The sequence below is a fragment of the Falco cherrug genome, chromosome 20 (genome assembly GCF_023634085.1).
Source record: "Falco cherrug isolate bFalChe1 chromosome 20, bFalChe1.pri, whole genome shotgun sequence".
NCBI lineage: Eukaryota > Metazoa > Chordata > Aves > Falconiformes > Falconidae > Falco > Falco cherrug.
In genome coordinates, this window is record NC_073716.1 from 5,122,377 (window position 1) to 5,143,311 (window position 20,935).

At 57.3% G+C, this 20,935-nt stretch overlaps 2 protein-coding genes and 1 long non-coding RNA gene across 10 annotated transcripts; 1 reads left to right on the top strand and 2 right to left on the bottom strand.

The window, feature by feature from the left end:
- Positions 1-211: 211 nt before the first annotated feature.
- Positions 212-12,581, bottom strand: CBX1 (chromobox 1). Of its 2 annotated transcripts, none has more exons than XM_055697440.1 (5): positions 12,440-12,581; positions 4,175-4,350; positions 3,455-3,632; positions 2,616-2,710; positions 212-1,940 (listed from the first exon to the last, which is right to left on the bottom strand). In XM_055697440.1, exons 2-5 carry the CDS (start codon positions 4,312-4,314, stop codon positions 1,796-1,798), a joined length of 558 nt encoding a protein of 185 aa, XP_055553415.1. In that variant the 5' UTR covers positions 4,315-4,350; positions 12,440-12,581; the 3' UTR covers positions 212-1,795. The 2 variants fall into 2 exon arrangements, with proteins under 2 accessions (XP_055553415.1, XP_055553416.1); XM_055697441.1 differs by having other exon boundaries at positions 4,175-4,347; positions 12,440-12,571.
- A 184-nt stretch (positions 12,582-12,765) lies between these two features.
- SNX11 (sorting nexin 11) lies at positions 12,766-20,871 on the top strand. Of its 4 annotated transcripts, none has more exons than XM_055697437.1 (7): positions 12,766-12,980; positions 16,779-16,827; positions 17,124-17,210; positions 17,565-17,665; positions 17,916-18,014; positions 18,195-18,407; positions 19,791-20,871. In XM_055697437.1, the coding sequence occupies exons 2-7, from the start codon at positions 16,807-16,809 to the stop codon at positions 19,939-19,941; spliced, it is 672 nt and encodes a 223-aa protein (XP_055553412.1). In that variant the 5' UTR covers positions 12,766-12,980; positions 16,779-16,806; the 3' UTR covers positions 19,942-20,871. The 4 variants fall into 4 exon arrangements, with proteins under 4 accessions (XP_055553412.1, XP_055553414.1, XP_027662349.2 ...); XM_027806548.2 differs by lacking the exon at positions 12,766-12,980 and adding an exon at positions 15,113-15,229; XM_055697438.1 differs by lacking the exon at positions 12,766-12,980 and adding an exon at positions 15,323-15,621.
- Positions 12,987-17,908, bottom strand: LOC129734357 (uncharacterized). 4 transcript variants are annotated; one of them, XR_008729978.1, is made up of 5 exons: positions 17,765-17,908; positions 17,045-17,283; positions 15,779-16,451; positions 14,784-15,218; positions 12,987-13,972 (listed from the first exon to the last, which is right to left on the bottom strand). It is a non-coding gene; the product is annotated as an uncharacterized LOC129734357 (long non-coding RNA). The 4 variants fall into 4 exon arrangements; XR_008729979.1 differs by lacking the exons at positions 17,045-17,283; positions 17,765-17,908 and having other exon boundaries at positions 12,987-13,713; positions 13,806-13,972; positions 15,779-16,766; XR_008729980.1 differs by lacking the exons at positions 17,045-17,283; positions 17,765-17,908 and having other exon boundaries at positions 12,987-13,716; positions 13,806-13,972; positions 15,779-16,766.
- Positions 20,872-20,935: the final 64 nt, after the last annotated feature.

Consider the following 20,935-nt stretch of genomic DNA (forward strand, 5'->3'; position numbering starts at 1 on the left):
AAATCAGAACCTGCCGTCAGCTGCTCCAAAGCTCCTGCCGCTGTCGACACCCAGAGCGGAGCCACCGGCCAACCTGGGCTGCACCAGAGCTACCCGTGCTCAGAGAGGGCCGCGAGCGCAGGCTAACTTCCCTCCGGGACCTGCTCTACACCTCGTCACTCATCCCATGCACAAAGAGCTGGAGGAAGGAGCAAGGTAGAGAAGAAAAAAATCAGGATTATAAATCTAAAATTTTATTGAGACAAAAAACTGACAGAGCTTGGTATGAAGTTAAAATCCAAACACGTACTTTACATTTAAACAACGTTTTCACAGAAACCTAAACACATGCTTTTAAAAAAAGGTTTGTACAATGCAAGTCTAGATACATACCACCCTACAAGGAGGTGCCAGGAGTCTGGTGGGGCGCATGACTCCAGACATTAAATAGTTCAGTATTTGTAATAAATCTGATTAAAAAAAAAACAACCACCAAACAACCAAAACCTCAGAAGATTCAGGGTGACACATCCGGCTCCAGCACCAACGTCTGGGCTCCTACAAATAATCACTTGTTATGGGAGAATCTGGAATTGATTTTATGTTTTCTTGTGCTGCTGTTGATTTCCTCCCCCTCCCACAACTAAAGGGTTCCCAATGCCGCTGGCTGGACAGTCAAATTAAGGTGAGAAAAGGAACGAGTAGTCAGAAGTCTCTCTCCCCCCCTGCCCCCAATTTTGAGAAATAGCACCTTGTAACGGAAAGAAGGGTAGAAAGGCTTTTAAAGGGTTAAACTCCATGCCCGCCCCACACCCCACCCTCCCACATACAATGCATGTGTCAGTAACTGGCAGTTCTGCTTCAGGACAATACGAATCACAAGTTTGCATTTTCACAAGTCTCCCCTCACCCCCCCTTACCCCCCCTGCCCGGTAAAAACTGCTCGCAGGGTTTTGAGGATCTTGGCTCCAGAGATTTGGACATTCACAGTTTCAGTCTCATGTCAGTGTCCCTGTCTCTCTAGTTCTGTCATCAATACTGGGCTCTTTCCCCACCCGCCTTTTTTTTTTTTTTTTTTTTTTTTTCTTCTTTTTTTTTCTTTTTTTTTAACTTTTTTTTCCCTTTTCTGAATTCAGGTTCTAAAAAAGATCTGGAAATGATCTGGAACATTGTCACCAGACCTCATCTCCCTCCCTCCCCAATTAAACAAGAGACCAATTTCCCCACATCCCTCCCCCCAGATCCCCAAACCAATACACCAGTAAATAGCAAAAGAAAAAGAAAAAGGAAAAAAAAAAAAACCAACAAAAAAACAACAACAAAAAACCTACACACATGCTACGCCATAAAAATGCAGAGTTAACACTATTGGGAAGAAGGCTGTGGGTTGCTGAGATGGTCTTTGAAGAATAAGCAGTATCCATCTGCACTCCCTTTCCCCAGCCCACCCATCACCAGTGATAGTCCTTCATGGAAGGGGCTTTGCTTCCTCTCCCACAAGCTGCAAAATCGACAGCCTTGAAACAAATATCCCCATTCCCTCCTCCCACCCCTCGCCGGTATCCCCCTGCCCTTCCCTCCACCCCCCCACCCCCTCCCCAAACTGAGCCGGGCTGGTTTGAATCTGTACACAGCATGAAGCTGCATAAAGCAGTTGAGCAGCTGCAGGGCACAGAAACCATACTGGTCTCTTCAAAGGGCATCTTCTCCAGCCATCTCTACGCTCCCAACCGAGCAGAGCTGCGTTCTCTCCCCTCTTGCTCAAACCCACAGTTCAGATCTTTATACAAAGGCTGGCCCGAGCGGGTGCCAGGGGTTAGTTCTTGTCCTCTTTCTTGTCATCGTCCTCTGAGGGGTAGGAATGCCATGTCAACCTCTCCTCATAGAACGAGATGACCACCTGCGGGCACTTGATGTTGGCTTCCTTGGCGGGGACCAGGTCGGCCTCGTCAGAGTTCTTCCTAGAGGCCAGAGCAGAGGTGCAAGTTAGGGTGCTGCGGAGGGGAGGCAGAAGAAGCGGAGACCGGAGAAAAAAACAAGGTGGCAGGTCAACGGAGTCCCTGAGGAGCTCAGGGGATCCAAGCGACCCCTTCCCGAGTGGCTCTGGAGCAGGGAGAAGCAGCACGGGAGCTCGGGAAGGGTTCAGGCGTGAGTTCAGCTCTGTGTTGTCGGGGACGGGGAGAGAAGCCGAACCACAGCTGCGGCCCTGTCCCCAGCCACTCCGCACTTCTGAGACGGTGCAAAAGCAAGTGGCTCCCACACCTGCGCCTGCCTGGTTTGGCTCCCACCTGTGCCAGCGACAAGCCCTGTGTCACTACAGCCGACGGGGACGCGGTCATCATCACGGCTCTCCTCTGGGCGCAGCCTTCCAGAACTGCAGCCCGTGCCGTGACACCGTGCCCCTCTCTCTCCCCAAGCTCGCGCCTGCTGTGGGGGGACATCTTAAGAGCCACACAATCCCGAGGGCCCTACCTGCTCGTTTCACATCCACGTTAGCCTCAGCGCAGAGGGTCACCTCAGGCAGCAGCGCCATCGCCAGAGATTTCATGCCAGGTAGCAGGGACTCCCCAGGTGCAGGTCCTTCCCTCTCTGGCACAGAATAAGTGAAGAAGTGACAGACACAAAGACACACTCACCACTTCATCAGGAACATGAGCTCCCCGCTGGAATCTGTGGCACCAATGATTCGCTCTGGCTCAAATCCTCGGGCAAAGCCTCGTGGTTTCTCCGACTGAAAAGAGACAAGTTTCCACTTGCAGCATCACCAGGGTAACAGCCACAGCTGTTTCTGGTCACCAGGACACGCTGGTGGCTGTTCAGAAAGGCTCTGCATACCAGATGCTCGGACTATAACGACTAAGGCCAGCGGGGAACTGAGAAGACTACTCAGGTGTGAACCCACCACACAGGTGACCTCCTGCCAGGCCCCGGGCAGTGTGGCCCAGCGTGCTGCTGCTGCTGTTGCAAACAGAGGATTTGATTTCCAAGGCCCTGCTGGTCAAACTCTTGTGCCGGCCAAGATTCAGCAGCTCCGGGGATGAAAAGAGCCTGCAGAGCCTTTTACTGTTCCTTTTCCCCAGCAGCTATGCACAGCCTGAGCAGGAGGCTCTCTGCTTCACCCTGTTCCCCTCTCCAAGGGGCAACAGGCAGCTCCTGCCGCCTGTTTCACCCCTTCTGCGGCTCTTCAGGAGAAGTTTGGGCTCTGCACCCTTCTGGTTCAAGAATTGGCCTTTCAGTTTAGTGCTAGGACTGGCTCCGGATTCAGAGGCCCAGCTCAGCCAACAGCTCATGCCTCCTTCCGAAAGCTACAGCTTTCCAAAAGCACTGCAGCTGCGTCTTGTTGAAGTTCAATAGTTTCCCCTCCGTGCAGGAGAACAGTTTGACTGAGGTTTTGCAGAGCAGCTGCTCTAGCTACGAGACACTGTGCCCAACGCAGGGGTAAGGAGGTGAGCACAGAACCCCCACTCTGCCTCACCTCCTCCTTCTTCTTCTTTGGTTTGCTCTCTTCCCCTTTATCCTCCGTGTCAGACTCCGCCTTGCGCTTGCTTCCCTCAGATTTCTCACTCTCATGTGCAGTTTTCTGGGACTGAAGGAACTCTGCAATGAGGTCTGGGCAGTCGAGGTTCTCCTCTGGCTCCCATGTGTTATCTTCACTGCAATCAAAGACAACAGCTTAGTTTTACAACGGGGCAGCTGGCTGCAGCTTTCCCTGCCAAGGAAAGAACTGGACACCAGGTCATGCGGAGATGCTGAGAGAAGCAGCAGCCTGGATGTGGGTGTCCTTGCCCCACAAGGCGGGACCCTGCCCCGATCCGGGCAGGGATGCCAGAGGGCAGGGCAGTTACTTCCTTTCTCAGGGAGAAACACAATTCATTTTATCCAACTGCCTTTCCCACTAGGTTTAAGGCAGGGAAGCCCCACCAGGGCGCTACACAGCCTGTCCGTGAGACAGAAATGGGACTTTCTCACCCAGGCTGTGCTCTCCTCACCCTGACTACAGCTCAAGGCATTTAGCACTGCTGTTTTTATCATTATGGCTGCCCTTGGCCTGTTGGCTCCGTTTTACAGATAGGAGAGGAGCAGGGAGGCTGAGCCACCTGCCTGGAGGCTTCGGGAGCCAAAGGAAAAAGAGATGCTCGCGCCGGAGCGGCCCAGCACCCACCCTGTAGCAGCAGGCAGGGAGGGAGGCACTTACTCCGAGAAGCCTTTCCACTTCAGCAGGTACTCCACTTTGCCCTTTACCACTCGCCGATCCAGGACCTTCTCCACCACATACTCCTCCTCCTCTTCCTCTAAGACCTCTTCCACTTTCTTCTTGTTCTGTTTTTTTCCCATTGTGCTGGCCAGTTTTTCAGCTTACGGGCGACGCTGCTAAAAGAGGAGCGAGAACCACACGTTTGTGTCAAGGTCAGGTTTGCCTTTGCCAGGAAGCAAACACGCTGGATATACAGAGGCAAAGCAGCGCAGGAATGACGCTTTGGAGAAAACAGGCGCATACGAAGTAGGTAACACCAACAGATGGGCCAGGATGGTCCTCCCTGCCGAAAAGACAAACAGGAATCTCCAGCAGGAGCTGCTGCATTTACATGATGCCTTTTTGACACACAGCTTTGGCCTTTTTGTTTCCCCAGCACCTTCCTTTACCAATTCCATCAAGACCCTGCCCGATTCCACCCACACTTTGTTCCTGTTTTCAGCACGCCATGTTGTGACCCCGCTGCTCTTCTGTTGCTCACTGGCCTCCAGAAGCGAAGCAGCATCCTCCATCAGCGGCTCCACACCTTCTCCTTCCTCTGCCGAGTCCCATGTGTCCCCCCCAGCCTGTTCTCTCCCCTTTCCTCACCTTGCTCACCTGCCCTTCAACTCAGTTCAACCCTGCCCTGAGCTGCAGAAAGCATTTGCAGAGCTGTGCAGCAGCGTGAGGGAGACAGCGCACTGTCGATATTAACTACAAGTTAATAAATAGTTAATCCAAGTTAAATACAAGTCACAGTCCCCGACACCAAGCTCCCCACGTTCATTTCTTTGCCGGTTCACGGATGTGCACTCTGGGATATTTACCTAACTGACCAACCCAGACGAAGCTTTTTTTTCTCTCCTTATTTTCCAGAGATGTTTAAAGAGTCAAAAATTCCTACACACATACCCAGTGCTCGCTGGGAAGCAGCGCAGAGCTAGGGGAACTCTGTGGCCCGGCACAGCCCAAGGCTACCTGCCGCAGATGCCACAGCACACAGGTAGTGCGTGACCGGGTGGCCCTCGGCGCAGCTCTGTTTTCCACTCGCATGGAGGTGACTGCAGAGGAGGAGCAGCCCTGCCAACATGCCGGGCGCTTCCCCCAGGCTGAAACGAAACACCTCAGAGAGCCAAAAACCACAGAGAGGCCCCACTTCCCTGCCGAAACCCAGCTCGGACCAGTAAGAGCACCGCAGCTGGGCAGATCCTGGGTCACAGCCTCTCCCTGCTGCTGCTGGCACGGCTGTCCATCTTGCCCCTGCCCTGCGCCTCTGCGGTGGGGCAGGTGGCTCTGCTAAAAACGCCCCCTGTCCTTCCAAATGCCCTCCAGCCACTTCTTGGCTGGTACCAGTTACACCAACAGGTCCCAGCCCCGCAGCCCAGATCCCGAGCCATCACCCGGCCCCGCGAGTGGAAGAGCCAAAGCATCTGCTTGTGCAAGAAGGAGGCGCAGGAAGGGTTTTTTCTTCAGGTTCAAGAAAAATACAGAGCCCTCCAGCACCCTGACTTCATCGCCAGCCTCTGCTCCGAAGAAGTCCGTGCAGCCAGCCGAGCATGCCGAACGAGTTGCGCTGATTTAGATCAACCGAAGGGTCAGGAGGTTCCGAGTCTCCTCATCCATTATCTCCGATAAGCAGCTGTGCCACCACAGAGCGCCATGGCAAAGCTGGCAGGGGGACCCACACCGCCTGACACCAACTCTGCACCTCGGCCTCCCAGCACCCCACCCTGCTGAACCGCTGCCCAGGGAGCTGTCACAGCCTCAGAGCTGAGCAACATGACTTCTTTTTCATTCCAGTAAAAAATACTTTCTTCTTCTTTTTTTTTTTTTTTTTTTTAAAATTCCAGTAAAATACGTATTTTCTGCCAAGCAAAATGATTAGTGAGCAGGTCAAACATCACCTGCTCAGAAACCTTCATTTTGCCACTCAGCTTATCACGAATATTCCAAAACAAATTTCAGCTGGCAAAAATCCATGCAAATCGGGACGGGTTTACATGGCAAACCAAAAATCCTGCCGATTTACGCCGGCTGAAGGAGATGTCAGAGCTCAGCGACAGCCTCAGTTCTTGGGGTACAGCTGGATGAGCTCCCTTGTGCAGCTGCCGTAAGCATAGGCTTCAAAGGAGAAGGCTTAAAACCAGGTTCTGCAGAGCTCAAAAGGCCACCAGTTCAGACCAGCGGGAGCCACAGCAGAGGACAGGAGGGAGCTGGCACGCTCCAGACCACCCCACCTCTGCTGTTGTCTCAGACAGGGCTCGAGGGCAGCCGACGAGCTTGGAAGAGCGCAGAGGGAGAAAGCAGAGCTTCTCGGCTTGGCAGGTGCTGGACCAACGTGTTTATACTTTGGACCCTGCTGCTGCTTTCAGCCTGACCTTGGCGTACAAGCTGTGCCAGCACCCGGGCTCTGGCGACGCGACGCGACCAGCCCCTGGCCACACTTGGGCTGTAGAGACATCTTCCCTTTATCCCCCAAGCCCTGCACGCACCAGCTGCGAGGGGACCACAGCCTCTCCCCCCCCCAGCAATGTCAGGGTGGAAGGGGCAGCGAACACCTCACCCCTGCCACGGCACCCAGAGCTGGGGCTGCTCGGAGCCAGGCCAGAGAGGCTGCCAGCACCTCGGGGTGCTCGGTGGTCACGGAGCAAGCTGGGAGGGCCCAGGGCCCCACATCACAAGCCCTTTCCTTCTGCTCATGTTTAGCACTAGATCTCTCCATCTTTCTTTTGACTGGTGGTCTCAGAAGAGAAGTTGGCACCTGAAGAGGCTGCAGAGCAGGCAGGGAGAGGGGAAGAGCTTGTTCTGCTACTGCACGGGCTGCGCTGTGCTTCAGCGTCCACCAAAGGTGCAAACTCAATCCCCTCGAAGCATCAAATGAAGTGAGAAGTTCCCTGCCCTGTACAGACCAGCAGCTGGGGTGGTGGCAGGGATATTCCACAGACAGGCACTGCTTCCCTCATCAGTCCTTTATTCAATGCCAGAGGACACCCAGCCCCCCCCCCAGGGATAAAGTTTCATTGCCCTGTTCAATGTGGAGGTGGAACCAACCACCTGGAAACAGCCCACTAAAACGGAGCCACGCAAGATGCATCAGAGAGGCTTTTCCCTCCTGAACTCCTGGGCTGAAATACACTGACAGCATCTTTAATCAGCTGCCAGACGGAGGCCAACCCGAAGCAGCAAGGCTCCCGGTCGCCCGCAGGCTCCCGAGGCGGCGGCCAGGCTGCCTGGCACCACCTCAGCTGGTGTGCAACACAACAGTGCGAAGCCTCCGACCCACCGCCAGCATCTAATCCCCGAGCAGGAGCCAGCGCTGCAGCAGGAAGCCCAGAGATCGTGTTTCTTGGAATTCTTCAGACAGTTCCTTCCTCCCCTCCATCCTCCTCCTCTGGCACCATGTGGCTGCTGGAGAAGGGGGCCAGAGCCCAGCGCTGGCAGAGGAGATGCCCAAGAAGGTGCTGTTGCAGCTCTGGCTACTACCAGCAAATAAACCCCGAGACAGCCTGGAGGGGCAAGGTCTCGGGCTTCCCCTCTCTCAGCAGGGATTTCTGTTCAGCTGCAGCCAGAAGGACTTCACTCAAAAGCACTGTGGTTATTGCTTGGAGATGGACTTATTTTTAAGGCACCTAAGGATGCTCAGCTGGATCACGCAGCTGCTTGAGCGGCTTCCTAAGGAGGCAATTGGATCAAGAAGTCTAACGGTAAAGTCTGGCCAAGATGAGCTCGGAGAGGAGTCGCTAGAACCAGAGGTGGTGCGTAGGACGGGCAGGTGTGGAAAGGGGAACGGAGAGAGGCAATAGAGCAATGCAACACTGCAGATCCATGGCTTTATTGTGGTAAGCGCTGGGCCAAGACAACGCAAATCCAAGGCCAGGAGCACTTTGAGAAAAAACTTGCCAAGGGAAGGATAAATATTATGCCCACTTATTATGCCACTGCAGTGCAAAGGGTTGCAGTGACCGTACCTTAAGCGTACGGCAGGCAGCGACCCCTCCAAGGTCCCCAGACACTCGGGGCTTGTTCCTTGCAGCAGATGTTTCCCCCTTTCTGCTAGAGGCGTTGACACTGCAGAGTCCCAGTGTCACCCCCTGGCACGGACCTGCTCTGCCTCCGTGGGTTCGCAAGATGCCTGCGGCCACGCAGGCACGGGGCTGGCACCCAGCTGCCTGCTGACGAGCTGGCCCCTCGGCACCCACCACAGCTGGTTTCGCCTCCAGAGCCTGCATGCCGGGAAGGTGCTCTGGGCAGGTAAGGCCAAGCTGTAGTTCGCAGCATCTGCTGCTCGGCATGGTACAGTTTCTAGCGTTCAAGCCAGCAGCACAGAGACAAGCTGCTGCACAGGCCTCTCGCTGCACTGCAGTCAGAAACGCAGCCGAGTGCGAGAAAGGGACTCCAGCCCCCCCGGGGGTACAAAGTCAGTGCGTGGCTTTATCTGCGGAACATCTGACTGCTCCCCACACCCTCTTCCTTCGCGTCAGGAATGCCTCTGTGCAACAGAGCGCTCAACAAAGATTTCAGCCTTCTGTGACATCCAAACCCTCCAATTTTAGGTATTAAAAACAAACCACAGCCACCCAAAGCACTGGCTGGTTTCTAGTCTCTGGAGGAAAGGGGAGAGGTTGAACCATCCCCCTCTGTTTGGAAAGGCAGCGCAGGGAAGCCTTACCCTGCGCTCCGCTCCCGCAGCCTCCAGAGCTTTCAGATAAACCCATTTCACACACAGAGCTCCTACATGCAGAGGTGCAGAACGAAGCCATTTCATTTTGGGAAGGACAGACAACTCCTGTTACATTTGCACGAGCAGTCTCATGTCTACAGAATTTGGGCCTAGATGACTCCTGCCTGAGAGAGATCTAACCAGAAGCATGTTTCCTAAACTTCTGCTTCAATTTTCTGTACTTAATGCACGAAAAAAAGTCAGCATATACCAAAAAACACAATTTCAAGACAAATTCAGGATGGGCCTATGCCCAATCTTTCAATTTTCATTTGCTGCTTCTTACCCAACACTAAAGGCAAAGCTGAAACCCTTTGTGAGGAGGAAAGCAGAACAGAGCAGAACAGCTTCTTGGGTCAGCAGCTAAGAGGAAAGGACCCAGGGCACACCTAAGCCACTAGAAAAAGAATTCAAACTCCGGTAAAAGGCTGTGAAGGAGGAGGCCCAGCACGAAAGGAAAGTGTGTAGGAAAGACTGCGTTACTGGGGCAAGAGGAGCAGGCAGAGGAGCAAGAGCCAGCGCTAGCAGTGCATCGTCGCAGCAGATCAGAGCGAAGCACGTGCTGGTATCGAGAGATCTCCTGGAGAACAGCATCCAGGTGGGGAAACCAGAGAAATACCCACAACACCCAGCCCCGCTGGCTGGGACGCTTTCTTTGGAAGATCGTGAAGCTCTACCTCGTACCCTTCCGTGATGCCTGGCGCTAATCTTTCCAGTAGAAAGTTTAACAAAGAAAAGGAAGAAAAACGTGGAGACCCAGAGGTTTAATTTAAGTACAAACTAGTTCCATCAGCTGCATCTTAAAGGATTAACAGTTCAGCTCAGCTTTATTGAGTTTTAAACTTAAAACATTTCCTCCTTCTGCCTTTCTCAAACTTGGCTAGGATCACTCATCTCTTTAAAGACTTATGAGCATGCCAAGTTTATTCCACACGCGCCAGGGAAAGGCAGCAGGCATCTTTCTTTTGAAGTGGGAACAAGCATGTTAAGTCTTCCACTCTCCAGAACCTGAAAACAGCAGAAAACATTTCTGGAAAGTTTGAGTGAAAGCTCAAGCCTGTGAGCAGGGACCAAACTAAAGAAGAGCCACAACCTTCAAGCTCAGCCACATCATTTCCAGTTAAATTCACAATCCATGAGAGAATGCACCTCTGGATTTAAGAGACACACACATGCAACAGTAGGAATGTTACCTCCTTGCTGGAAAAAAAGAGAACCTGAGGTAAGAAATCCCGTCACGCAGACAGGAATTTCGTTATGTGGCAGCAGACACAACTTCTGAACTCCTCTAGATCAGAAAAACACTGACGGCATTAGAGCAAGGATTTACGTTCTTCTTCTCCTTTTTTGTATAAAGACGATAAAACATCGCCCCAGGTGCTGCAGGGTTCCCAGCTTCCCAGTGCCCCTGCCACTGCACCACCTCCCTCTCCACACGCAACCCCAGGCCCCTACAGCACCGTCCCCTGCCAGCCCTCATCCCTAGGGACACGGGGACCGCCCGTGGGGGCACTTCCCCAGCAGCCCCGTGCCCAGGAGCTGCCTGCCAGCGCTCACAGGCCCTTCACCTGCTTATTTCTGCGTTTCAGTGGCGCTGGGCAGTGGGGATAGAGCAACTACAGCTGTTCTCATCATTTTCACTACTAAGATCACGAGCACCGATAGGAAACCGCGCCTGGGTCACAAACCCAACAGGGACTGTTGACTACAAACATGCCCATTGCAAACACCTTCTCTCTCAAATGCACGAGGGATTTCTGAGTTTTATTTATATTTTTTTTAAGTTAATCAAATCTTTTACAGATAAAGCCTGTAATTATTCAGCCAGAAAGCCCTTTTATAGTTTGATCTCTGTTTTGTAGGGACAACGTAAATGCTCGCTGCTTCCAAACTGATCAACCCCAAAGCCAAGAGCACTGCCCCATCCCTGGGATCCTCACACTCAGCCCTCCATCCCTGATACTCCCCACTCAAACTCAGGCCACTTTTTGGTCCCTGCCACCTCCTCCATGTCACAAGGGAGCGAGTCAGCTTCACAGCACAGCCCCAAGCCAAACCCCGCTGCCGTCCACTCGCTGCCATCCACTTGGCAGCCCCGCATCTGCAAAGGTTCGCCACCTCCTTGTCCGGAGATACAAATCCCATATTGCCTCCATCATCTTCCCTTTCCAGAATTCCTCCTCTTCCCCCAAATGCTTCTTAATTGCCCTTCCGAGTGTGGCTTGACTCCCCCAACTCTCAAACCTCCTCCGCCGGCAAAGGGGCTGGAGAAAGCCAGTCCTGCCAGGGAGCTGCCCTGACACCCACCCCACGCTGCGGGTGAGCAGGGACTCGACCCAAACCCAGCTCCTGCTGCATCTCCCCCCTCATCTTCCCCAACACATTCCTGCTTCCAGCCCACCAGCCTCAACCTCCCTTTTCCACCTCCCGCCAGCCCCACGCCGAGGTCCCCACAGGAGAGCTCTCCCCCAGCCCCAAGGCCCCACATCCCCCCCAGCTCACTCCCCAGCAGCTCTCCTCCCCCTGCTCCCTGCCTTCCCGCAGCCTGTTGAGCGCCTTCCCGCTCATTCTCCCCGCCAAAAACTGACACTCGTCCCCTCCCCGCTCTCAGAGTGGCCAGAACCTGAATCCCCCTTTCCTCAGCCCCTCTTTCCCCCGAATCTCGCCCCCCCCCCCCCCCCCCCCGCCCCCTGGCAGCATCGCCCTCCCCTTCTCCCCATCCCAGAGGCTTCATCAGTGCTTTTTTAAAGCACCGCATGTGAGTGCCCCTTCCCCCCCAGAGCAGGGGCTCTGCCCCAGCCTCTCCGCTCCCAAAGGGCATTTCCACCCCCCAGGCCAGCCCCCCTCATTCTCCCAGCCCCCTGCAGCAGCCCCTTATTCTCTCCTCATGCCCCAGCCCCCCAACACCCCCCTTTCCCCTCTGCCCAAAGGCACCCCCACACCTCTCCCCCCACCCCCAGCTCATCTCCTGCCCCAAGGCCCAGCTTCGCCCCCCGGCCAGCCCCTCCTCACCCGGCTCCCCGCCCCCCGCGGCCCCTGTGAGGCACGGCCCTACCAGCACATCCCTCTCTCCCAGCCCCCCCAACTCACCCCCCAATGCTTCTCCCAGTGCCCCAACCCCCCCCTTTCCACTAATCCCCCAGAAACTCAAACACTCCCTTTCCACTACCCGCCCCAGCATCCCCAGCCTCCTCCCTCTCCCAAAACACCCCTCCCAGCACCCCCACCCCACACTAACGCTTCTCTCAGCGCCCCAACCCCTCCTTTCCACTGACCCCCCCAGCCCCCAACCCCCTCCTCATTACCCCTCCCCAGCACCCCAAATACCCTTCCACTAACCGCCCCCCCATGCCCCCCAGCATCTCCCCCCATCCCCGAACGGCCATCTCGCCACCCCGAACACCACCTCCCGCAGCACGCACGCCCCCCCACCCCACCCCACCCCGGCCCCCCCCAGTAACGCCCAGTCCCTCCCAGCATCGCCCCCGCCCACGGCCCTCGCTCACCTTGCACAGCCCCGCCAACGGTTGCCGAGGGGAAGGGGCCTGCGGGGGCGGGCGGGCGGGGCGGGTCGGGTGGCGCCGCGGGCCTGGCCGCTCTCCGTCCGCCTCCCTCGAACAAAAGAGCCCGGCCAGCCCCAGTACCCGCCGCCCGCGCCGCGCCTGCGCCGCGACCTGCGCCCGCCGCCCGCCGCGGGGCACGCCGGGAGCCGTAGTGCGCCCCCGCGAGGCACGCCGGGAGCCGTAGTGCACCGCCGCGGGGCACGCCGGGAGTTGTAGTTCCTCCCCCCCGTGCCGGCTCCGCCGCAGCGCAGCTCCCCGCCCGCCTCGGCGGGGCCTTCCCGGTTAGGCCCAGGACATCCGCCCTGATGGGCGTCGCTCCGCGGCGTGGCGCGGCCGCCGGTGCCTGGAGGGCCCCGGCCTGTCCCTTTGCCTGAGGCGAACTACGGCTCCCAGCAGGCACCGCGCCGGAAGAGGAAGCACAGCCCTCGCTATAAGGCCGCCGCGCCGCTGAGCTGCTTAAAGGGGCCTCGGCCTGCGTGAGGAGGTGAGGGGGCTCTGGGGGGGCAGGCAGGCTGGTCGGCTCGGCGCCTCGTGGGGTCCCCTGGGCCCCGCGGCAGGCAGCGGCCAGCCCACCATGGCGGGGGTCTTGGCCTGTGGCTGGCTGGAGCGGTGGGGCTGGGCCTGGGCCTGGCCACCTGCTGCGGCCTCTCCCGGCGGGGCCGGGCCGCGGTGCCTGAAGCAGCCGCCCGGCAGCGGTGCCAAGCGCCGGGAGCGGGGTGCTGGACGCTGCGGAGTCGGCGCGGCTGGCCGGGGCGGGTTGGGGTCGGTGTGGCCGGGGGTCCGGCCCTGGTGCTGATGTGCTGTGGCGCTGGGGTGCCCGGGACGTCCCCTCCCGTGGGCAGCGGTGGACCGAGGGGGTCCTAATGCGGGGCGCCTGGCTGCATGGGGGGCCTGCGCCTTCCCGGGTGGGAAATCAGCCCCAGCAGATCCTCCCTGGTATCGGCTGCAGTCAGCTCTGTCCAGGGGTGACAAGCAGAAATAAACGGGACTTGTTCCCTTTTTTCCTGGCGTGGAGCATCTCTGTGAGGCTTTCCTCGAAACTCAGGGGCTCTCGTGTGGCTGGAAGTCACCTGGAGTCGGGCTGTGTCAGCGCTGAGGGACACAAAACCCCGGCTGCCCTGGGGCTGGGTACGGACTGGAGCTGTGGGAGGGAGCCCCGAGCTGGGCTAAACTGCCGCCGGGATGTGCTGGTTAGGAAAGCGTGTTCAGTGTGGGTCCTGCTGTTGCAGAGGGGTAGAGACAGCTGCTAAGGGTGTGCCCAAATCAGCAAGGAAGGTAAAAGATAGAAAGTAAGAGATTAAAAACTAACGCTTGCTCTGTCAGCAGTGTGAGTGCTGGGCTGGGAGAGGTCCAACTGGAGCAGGCACTCGTTAAACGCCTGGATTGCCCGATATCCGGCTGGGTGAAAGTCGTGAGGCTCCAGGAGCGCGGATGTGGGGTGTTCCTGTGTGGCTTCTACCTCTTGCGTCCTCCTGGCTAGAAGAGATGGAAAGTGTGAGCCCTTGAAACACTCGCATGCAAATTGGAGGACGATTAAACCAAACCCAAACCGTGTATCCCAGGGCCCCTTAAACTAAGGCATTAAGCAAAAGCCCTGAAAGAGGATTTGGTGTAACTGTTTAAAGCTAACTCAGAGCAGCCTTCTCCAGTGGGTTTAAGTTGATTTATCAAGTTAAGACCAATTAACTCTAAATAAAGCATAAATGAGATTATGCATTTCTCTGTACAACTCTGGATGGAAGTATAGGTAAAAAGATGTGAGTGCTCGGACTCGCCGGTCCACCTCCTTGCTGACTGGAGAGCCATCTCCCTGCCCTGGGTCTCTGTTCTTTGCAGCACCCTTTCAGTAGCTGGGAAATTAAAATCCTCTTCCTGGCAGGCCTCTGCTGTTCCATTAGGCAATTTCTGAGTCTCTCTCTTCTCTCTCCTGCATTTTTAATCTAGGCAGGGCTGTTATGCAGAGCAAGTTGCTCTAAAAGCAATGGGATGGCGGCAGCATCCCCTGGGGAGGCTGGGGAACATAATGGTCAAGTTCTGCTGTTGAGCTGGTTCTAGCTGGGAGCCCCCAGCATGGGGGAGGATCAGAGCTTCCCCCATTACCGTGCTGAGAAAAGTGACTCATGTCACATTTGGCTCCTTGGCTCCCTTCCTTCCCCAGTGGAAGAATCATGTGTGCTGGAACGTGGGTTTTGGTTTTTTTTTTTGGTAGGTTCCCCTCGCCCTCCCCCTTACAGCTCAAATTGGAGACAGCAGCAGCCTGACCCAACTCCAGCGAGAGTTCAATTACTTGGAGACATCCTGGAGTGAGCCTGGGTCTCTTGCTGTCTATCCCAAAACTCTTCTCTGCTGTTCTTAACACTTTCTGTGCTCTCTGAGTTGAATCGGATGGCTGAAGTCTTGCAGAAGCTACCTGCAAACCGGTGGAGCCAGATATTTTTTTTTTTAAAAGTGTGGCTTAACCCCTCCCCTTGTCCCAGCTAAAATTAGCTCCGTCCTCAGAAGAGCTTTGTTTCACATCTGAGCATATAAATAAGGGCTGGGTTTCCAGTGCTGCCTGACACTTGGCAGCTCTTGTGGCCTAAAAGGCAAGACTCCAGGAATGGGGAACAGGTGAAGGGCTGCTTTGCCTCTGCGGTCAGGCAGCCATGTCCCTCGGGAGCCTGGGCCGTGACAGGCAAAGTCCTGCGCTGCTGGCTCATCCCAGGGGCTCTTGCAAACAATCCTGCAGAGAAGGTAAAAACCAGGGCATGGGATGTGCTTGGTCTTCCAGCTCCCCCTGATGAGTATTCCTGGTCTGTGTGCACACAGTGATTCTGGGGGTGGGGTGGTGGGACGGGCTCTGGCTCTGAAGGGGTTTTGCTGGCTGGCCTACGCATTTACTGGGGGGGTGCGGGGGATATGTCACTCCCCTCCCCGCCTTCCTCCAAGCCCTGGCACTGTGTTCATGGTGGTGTTGCAGAACAGGAATTACTGCAGGATCGCGTAATGGTGGAGCAAATTAGCTGACACGGTCCAGCAGGATCTGGGAGTGCCGGAGGGATGTGGCAGGGGAAGCGGCTGGTGTGATGGGAGCGTGCGAGCAGCTCGCGGCGCAGCTGAGCCGGGAGAGCTGGGCAGCACGGAGGGTACCAGGCATCTATGCGGCTCCCCAAAAGGCTTCACCAATGCTCGTGGGGGCCCCGGTTCCCGCTGGGAAAAGGGGAAGGGGTGGGGGGTGGTTAGGGAGGGGTGTGAAGGGGAGCGGGTGCAATGCCTAGCCAGCTGCGGAAATCTGGTACTGACTTTGCTGCTCGTTCAGGTGGCTTGTGAAAGAGGAGGAGGGAAACGGCATCTCTGTGTCTGGTGCTGACGGGAGGCTTGCTGGGGAGGGGAAGGGGGCTGATCCAAGCAGGAGAGAAGCAGGTTTCCTCTGGTGAGGGGAGTGGGGCTCCTGGTGTGGGCTGGCTGCTTCCCCTGCTCACACCGCCCAGCTGAGCTTGTCTTGGGCAGGCAGTGAGGAGGGAACTCTGAAAATCAGCGTTTTCTCCTCCCCAGCCAAACCGGCTCCGCTGGCACTTCAGTGCAAACTTACCCATGTGGGGAGTGGGCTGGGCTCTTCCACGCCATCTCCCTCCTGCACTGCCAGTCCTGGCTCTGCAGGAGCGAACTGGGGACCTGGGGTCTTGGTGCAATGGAGGGGGCTGTTCCTGGCTAATGGGAGTTCCAGTGGGGGACAAGCTCTCCTGAGACTGTGTCTGGCTCTCCCAGAGACCCTGTTATCGGCCCAGGAGCAGGGACATGCTGTAGGAGAGGAGGGCAGGCAGCTCAGGAGGAGCAGACTGCTACCCCATCCCGTTCTTGGGTGGTTACAGCTCATCTGAGCAGGGAGCCCTGCTTGCCTCTCGTTGGCGATCTGGGGATTTTTGAGTGCTGTTCCAAAAGGCTGTGGGATCCCAGTCTCCCTTGGTGGGCAGACCTGAAGATGAGCCGTGGAGGAAAGAGGTGCTGCAGGCTCTGGCTCTGGTCACGGCACACGCTCCAGCACACCCCAGCAGGCCATGTTGCCTCCGGAGCACGTGAGAGATCAGTGCTGGATGCTCTCTCCCTTTGGGCTGCTGGATTTGGATGTATCTTTATTTTGTGGTGACTAAGGGGAGAGGACCAGGGAGGGCAGCTGAGGGGGGGCTGGAAGGATGCTGGGTGGCTGGGACAGAGGTGTGAGGTGCCTGAGGGGGGTGTAGAGTACATGGGAGACCCTCACGTATGGATCTTGTCTTACTAAATCCTTCTTTAATCTGTACAGATGTTTCCCGCTGGGCTCTGGCTCTAGGATGTTGGAGAACCGAGAGGAGGTAAGACCCTGTCTGACGTGGGTTTTGTCTGTTCCTCGCTGGGGTTTGGCAGTGCTGGAGTGGGTGGTCTTGGCTGAGGGGTGAGAGGTGCTGAATGCTGGGCTGGGTCTGTGGGGCAGAGCTGAGGGGCAGCTGGTGACAGGGATGGGGGAAGGCTGTAGGTGTCTGTGCTGCTCTGGAGCAGGATGGCCGGGCAAGCCAGTGTGGTCGTGGGTACCTGGGACCCCCCTGGGGGTGGTGCTGGCACGGGGCGGTGAGCACTGCCTCCCCGCGCTCAGGCAGCGTTTGTGCCGTAGGAGCTGACCACGGTGCGCGTTCAGGACCCCCGGGTGCAGAACGAAGGCTCCTGGAACTCCTATGTGGATTATAAAATCTTCCTCCATGTGAGTTGCAGCTGAGGGTTGAGCTGCAAGAGCTCGGTCGTGCTGTACGTGAGGCTCATGAGCAGCTGTCGGGCTGTGCTGAGCAGGGATGGAAGAAGCCACGAAGGGGGAACCCTCAGCAGCCCACCCCTCCTCCTGCGCTGTCTCTGTGGGTCTGAGACCCAGCTTCTCCCCTGGAGCCTGCTTAGGTTTTCTAGGCACTTTCAGCTCCCCCAGTGCTCCCTAAAGCCCAGTGCTTTGAGGGGATCCCTTAGTCACTGAGCTCAGGGGTCTGCGCAGGTGAGATCCTGCCCTCCTCTGCCTTGCTGCCCCTCAATTATGTGGATTATTTCCGTGGTGGTTTTTTTTTTTCAGACCAACAGCAAGGCCTTTACTGCCAAGACCTCATGCGTGCGGCGCCGGTACCGTGAATTTGTGTGGCTGAGGCGGCAGCTCCAGAAGAATGCTGGCTTGGTGTAAGCATGCCTTGTTCTGCCTCCTTTCCCCCTCCTGTGTTCCCGGTGCTTTGGGAGACCCATGTGAACTCAGAACAGATGTGGACAGAAACCCCAGACCTGAACACGGGATACCTGAGCTCCTGGGATCCAGCCCTGCACAAAGCAGGGTCCTGGCTGCTGCTGCTGTGCTGCCTCTGTTGCTCTGTCTCGTTGCTCTGGCACTGGGGTGATCTGACCCTGCACCGCTCTCTCTGCTCTGTGCCTGCAGGCCTGTCCCAGAGCTGCCTGGGAAATCCACCTTCTTCGTGGGCAGCACGGATGAGTTCATCGAGAAGCGGAGACAGGGGCTGCAGCAGTTCCTAGAGAAGTGAGTAGAGCATTTGTGAGGGCTGGAGGGAGGGAGAGGACGTGCTGCTGCTCCTGTCTTGCTTGGAAGATGCTGGCTGTGAGGTGGCAGTAGAGCTGCTGATGGTCACCGTGGTGGTGTGGGGCGGGCCCAGCATGCTCCGTGCTCCTGCCTCGCTCACCCTCCTCTCTCTGTGCACAGGGTTGTGCAGAACGTGGTCCTCCTCTCCGACAGCCGGCTGCACCTCTTCCTGCAGAGCCAGCTCTCGGTACCCGAGATTGAGGCGTGCGTGCAAGGCCAGGGCGCGCAGACGGTGACAGAAGCCATCCTGCACTATGCCATGTCCAACTGCGGCTGGGTGCAGGAGGAAGAGAGCCGCCCTGCGCTGCTGCCGGGAGGGGACCTGCGGGGCAGGTAACGCGGCAGGGAAGGACCAGCAGGAGGGTGCTGCTGGGGGGGCACCCCCGGCTCCCCTGCTGCGCCTGGAGCTGCTCGGTGGAGCAGGGCTGGTGCTGGCAGCAGCTGCGGGTCTGGCTGCAGCCTGATTTGAAATGGTTGGTGCCTGTGCAAGGGACTTCCACCAGCAGCGAACAGCCTCTGCTGTGAAATAGGAGCTGCTGGGCTTTAGAGAACCCGGAATGTTTTTGAATTTCCCTGTCCTGTCCTTGCTGCTGTCATATGAGGGAATGAAGCTGAGCATGTGTTCCCCAGCCCTGCACCCCGAATGGGTGGGAGGATTCCTGGGAGTCCTGTGATTAAGCTGGGACAGTCTTGGGCTGTCACCAGCAGTCCCTGTACCGCCCTCCAGGGCAGTGACCTGTCTTGGCCGAGGCTTAGCAGAAAAGAGCTTGAATCTCTCAGAAGAACTTAAGCTGAGGTTTACAAAGGTCTTCGTCTGCTTTCCTCCCTTCATCCCTAGGGAGTGAGGAGCCTTTGGAGGCTTTCAAACCTCAGGCTCTGTTTATCTTGCCTTCACCCTCACAGTGTGAGTGGGTTCTCTGCAATTCCTCGTGCCCATCGGAGCTTCAGAGTGCTTGCTGCATGCTGCAGAATTAATCAGGCATCTCCCTGTGGGGTGGCTGCCCCCCCCTGCAGCCAGCTGAGGGTTTTCAGCACCTGGGGGGAGCAGCTGAGCTGGTGGGAGAGGAGGGCATCATCAGTCTGCCACTGCTGCAGCTCCCTGCAAAAGCTGAACAAGCACAGATGACACCTCTGCGTGCTTAGAGCCCTGCGGCAGGCACGGGGTCCCTGGCTGCGCTGGCTGGTGGCCTGATGTGCCTGGCAGAGCTGCTCTGTGTCCCCTCGCCCCACAGATGAAGGAATTTACCTGCTAAAGCAGGAGGCTGCGTCTGGCCGCCTGCACCACCCAGTGCCCCTGTTTCTTCATCTTGGTTTTCAAATAGCAGGAAGAAAGAGGTGTCTGGACCCCAGCGAGAGACTGTGTTTTAGATAGAGCCCTTCTGGTTTGAGGAGGGGGTTCTGAGTGAGTGCAGCAGCCCAGGCTGATGGGTAGGTAGTGGCCAGTGGTCCCTCCCGACTGCCAGTACTGGCTGCCTCTGGCTGGTGGGAGTCTCCCCCCTTTGCTGCTCCGAGCTTGTGCGCGTGGGTGAGCGGCTGCCTCCGGCTGAGCTGGCTGGAAGCTTCGGGCTGTGCTGGGGCTCTGTGGGGCGGCAGCAGCCGCTGCTGTGCAGAAGGTTGTGCCGAGGTGGCAGCAGCTGACTTGAGGACAGGCGAGCACCTCAGGCCCCGCACCTTCCCCGGGTCCCTTCTCAGCCCTGACCTGTTCTCTCTTTCCAGCTGCACCGGCCTGGGAAGCCTGCAGGGTCCGAGCTGCCTAGAGACCTGCCCGTACTGGAGCGACTTTGGCATGGATGACACCCACTCGGACAGTCCGGATGAGCCAGCTGAGCCCTTGGGCGACGGCGTGAGATGCAGTAAACGGCTCTAGCGAGCTCGCCTGCCTTCCCTGCGACCTGCAGCCCTCGCAGGAAGAGGGACTGCTGCTGAGCCAGAGCCGTGTCCGGGTTGGCGGGACTGGGGCGTCCTGGGAGCATGGCCTTGTCCCGAGATCTGCGGTGTCCGGGGCTCACGTGCTCTCTTTCTGCTGACTCTCGGCTGTCCTTGACGTCCCAGGCAGCGTGTTCGTATCACTCTCCTCTTTGGAGGAGAGATCTAGTGGTTAGTGAAACCTCTGTGTGTTGTTCCCATGGCCCTTGCGCTCGGACTGGAGCGGTAGCAGGGCTTAGTTAGGTGGCAGTGCCAGCGAGGCTCCGTGTTCTTGGCGTGGGGTTTGCTGGCTGACGTGCAGCACGATGGAGGAAGGTTTTCCTCGGTGGAGCCGTGGGCTGGGAGCAGGGGCTGGCCACTTCCCAGCGAGTCTCTTCAGTTTAGTCCCCTGTGTTCCCCCTCGGTGCCGGGGGGGGTCTGCGTTTCCCCGTAAGAGCTGCGCTGGGCAGCTCCTGGGGAGGGTGATCTCGGCTGTGTGGGGCCGGAGCCCACCTGCCACAGCTCGCCCTGCAGGTTGCCCGCAGCTGGGATGAGCAGAGATGAGCTTCCCTGTGGGAGCGTGGGGCTGGGGAATGCGTGAGTGGAGAGCGGGATAAAGCAGTTTGCCTCCCCAGCCCTCTGGAGGGGATGCTCCTTCCTCAGGCATGGATTGCCATGCACAGCAGGGAACGGGGAGCCTCACAGCCGGGATCTAGTTTGCTGGAAAGAAGGAGCAGGTAGCTGCCCCAGAGCCGGCGTCCGGCAGCGCTTGGGCTCAGGATACTCTTGATGCCTCTCCCTGTGGTCTCCTGCACCTTTTCCTCCCACCCTCAGCACTGGCAAAGGTGGCACCGACGTGCTGTGACTTGAAATAAAAATGAAGTAGAAGAGACTTGCCGGCAGTACCTGTCCTGGCTGCGTGGGCGGTGGGAGCCCGGGCCCAGCTCACTGCGGAT

Coding starts and splice junctions, on each gene's coding strand:
- SNX11 (XM_055697437.1), top strand. CDS start 16,807: ATGTTGGAGAACCGAGAGGAG. Junction 18,015..18,194: donor CTGCAGCAGTTCCTAGAGAA/GTGAGTAGAGCA, acceptor CTCTGTGCACAG/GGTTGTGCAGAACGTGGTCC. Junction 18,408..19,790: donor GGAGGGGACCTGCGGGGCAG/GTAACGCGGCAG, acceptor CTCTCTTTCCAG/CTGCACCGGCCTGGGAAGCC.
- CBX1 (XM_055697440.1), bottom strand. CDS start 4,314: ATGGGAAAAAAACAGAACAAGAAGAAAGTGGAAGAGGTCTTAGAGGAA. Junction 3,633..4,174: donor AAGTGGAAAGGCTTCTCGGA/GTAAGTGCCTCC, acceptor CTTTGATTGCAG/TGAAGATAACACATGGGAGC. Junction 1,941..2,615: donor CTCATGTTCCTGATGAAGTG/GTGAGTGTGTCT, acceptor TCTGGCCTCTAG/GAAGAACTCTGACGAGGCCG.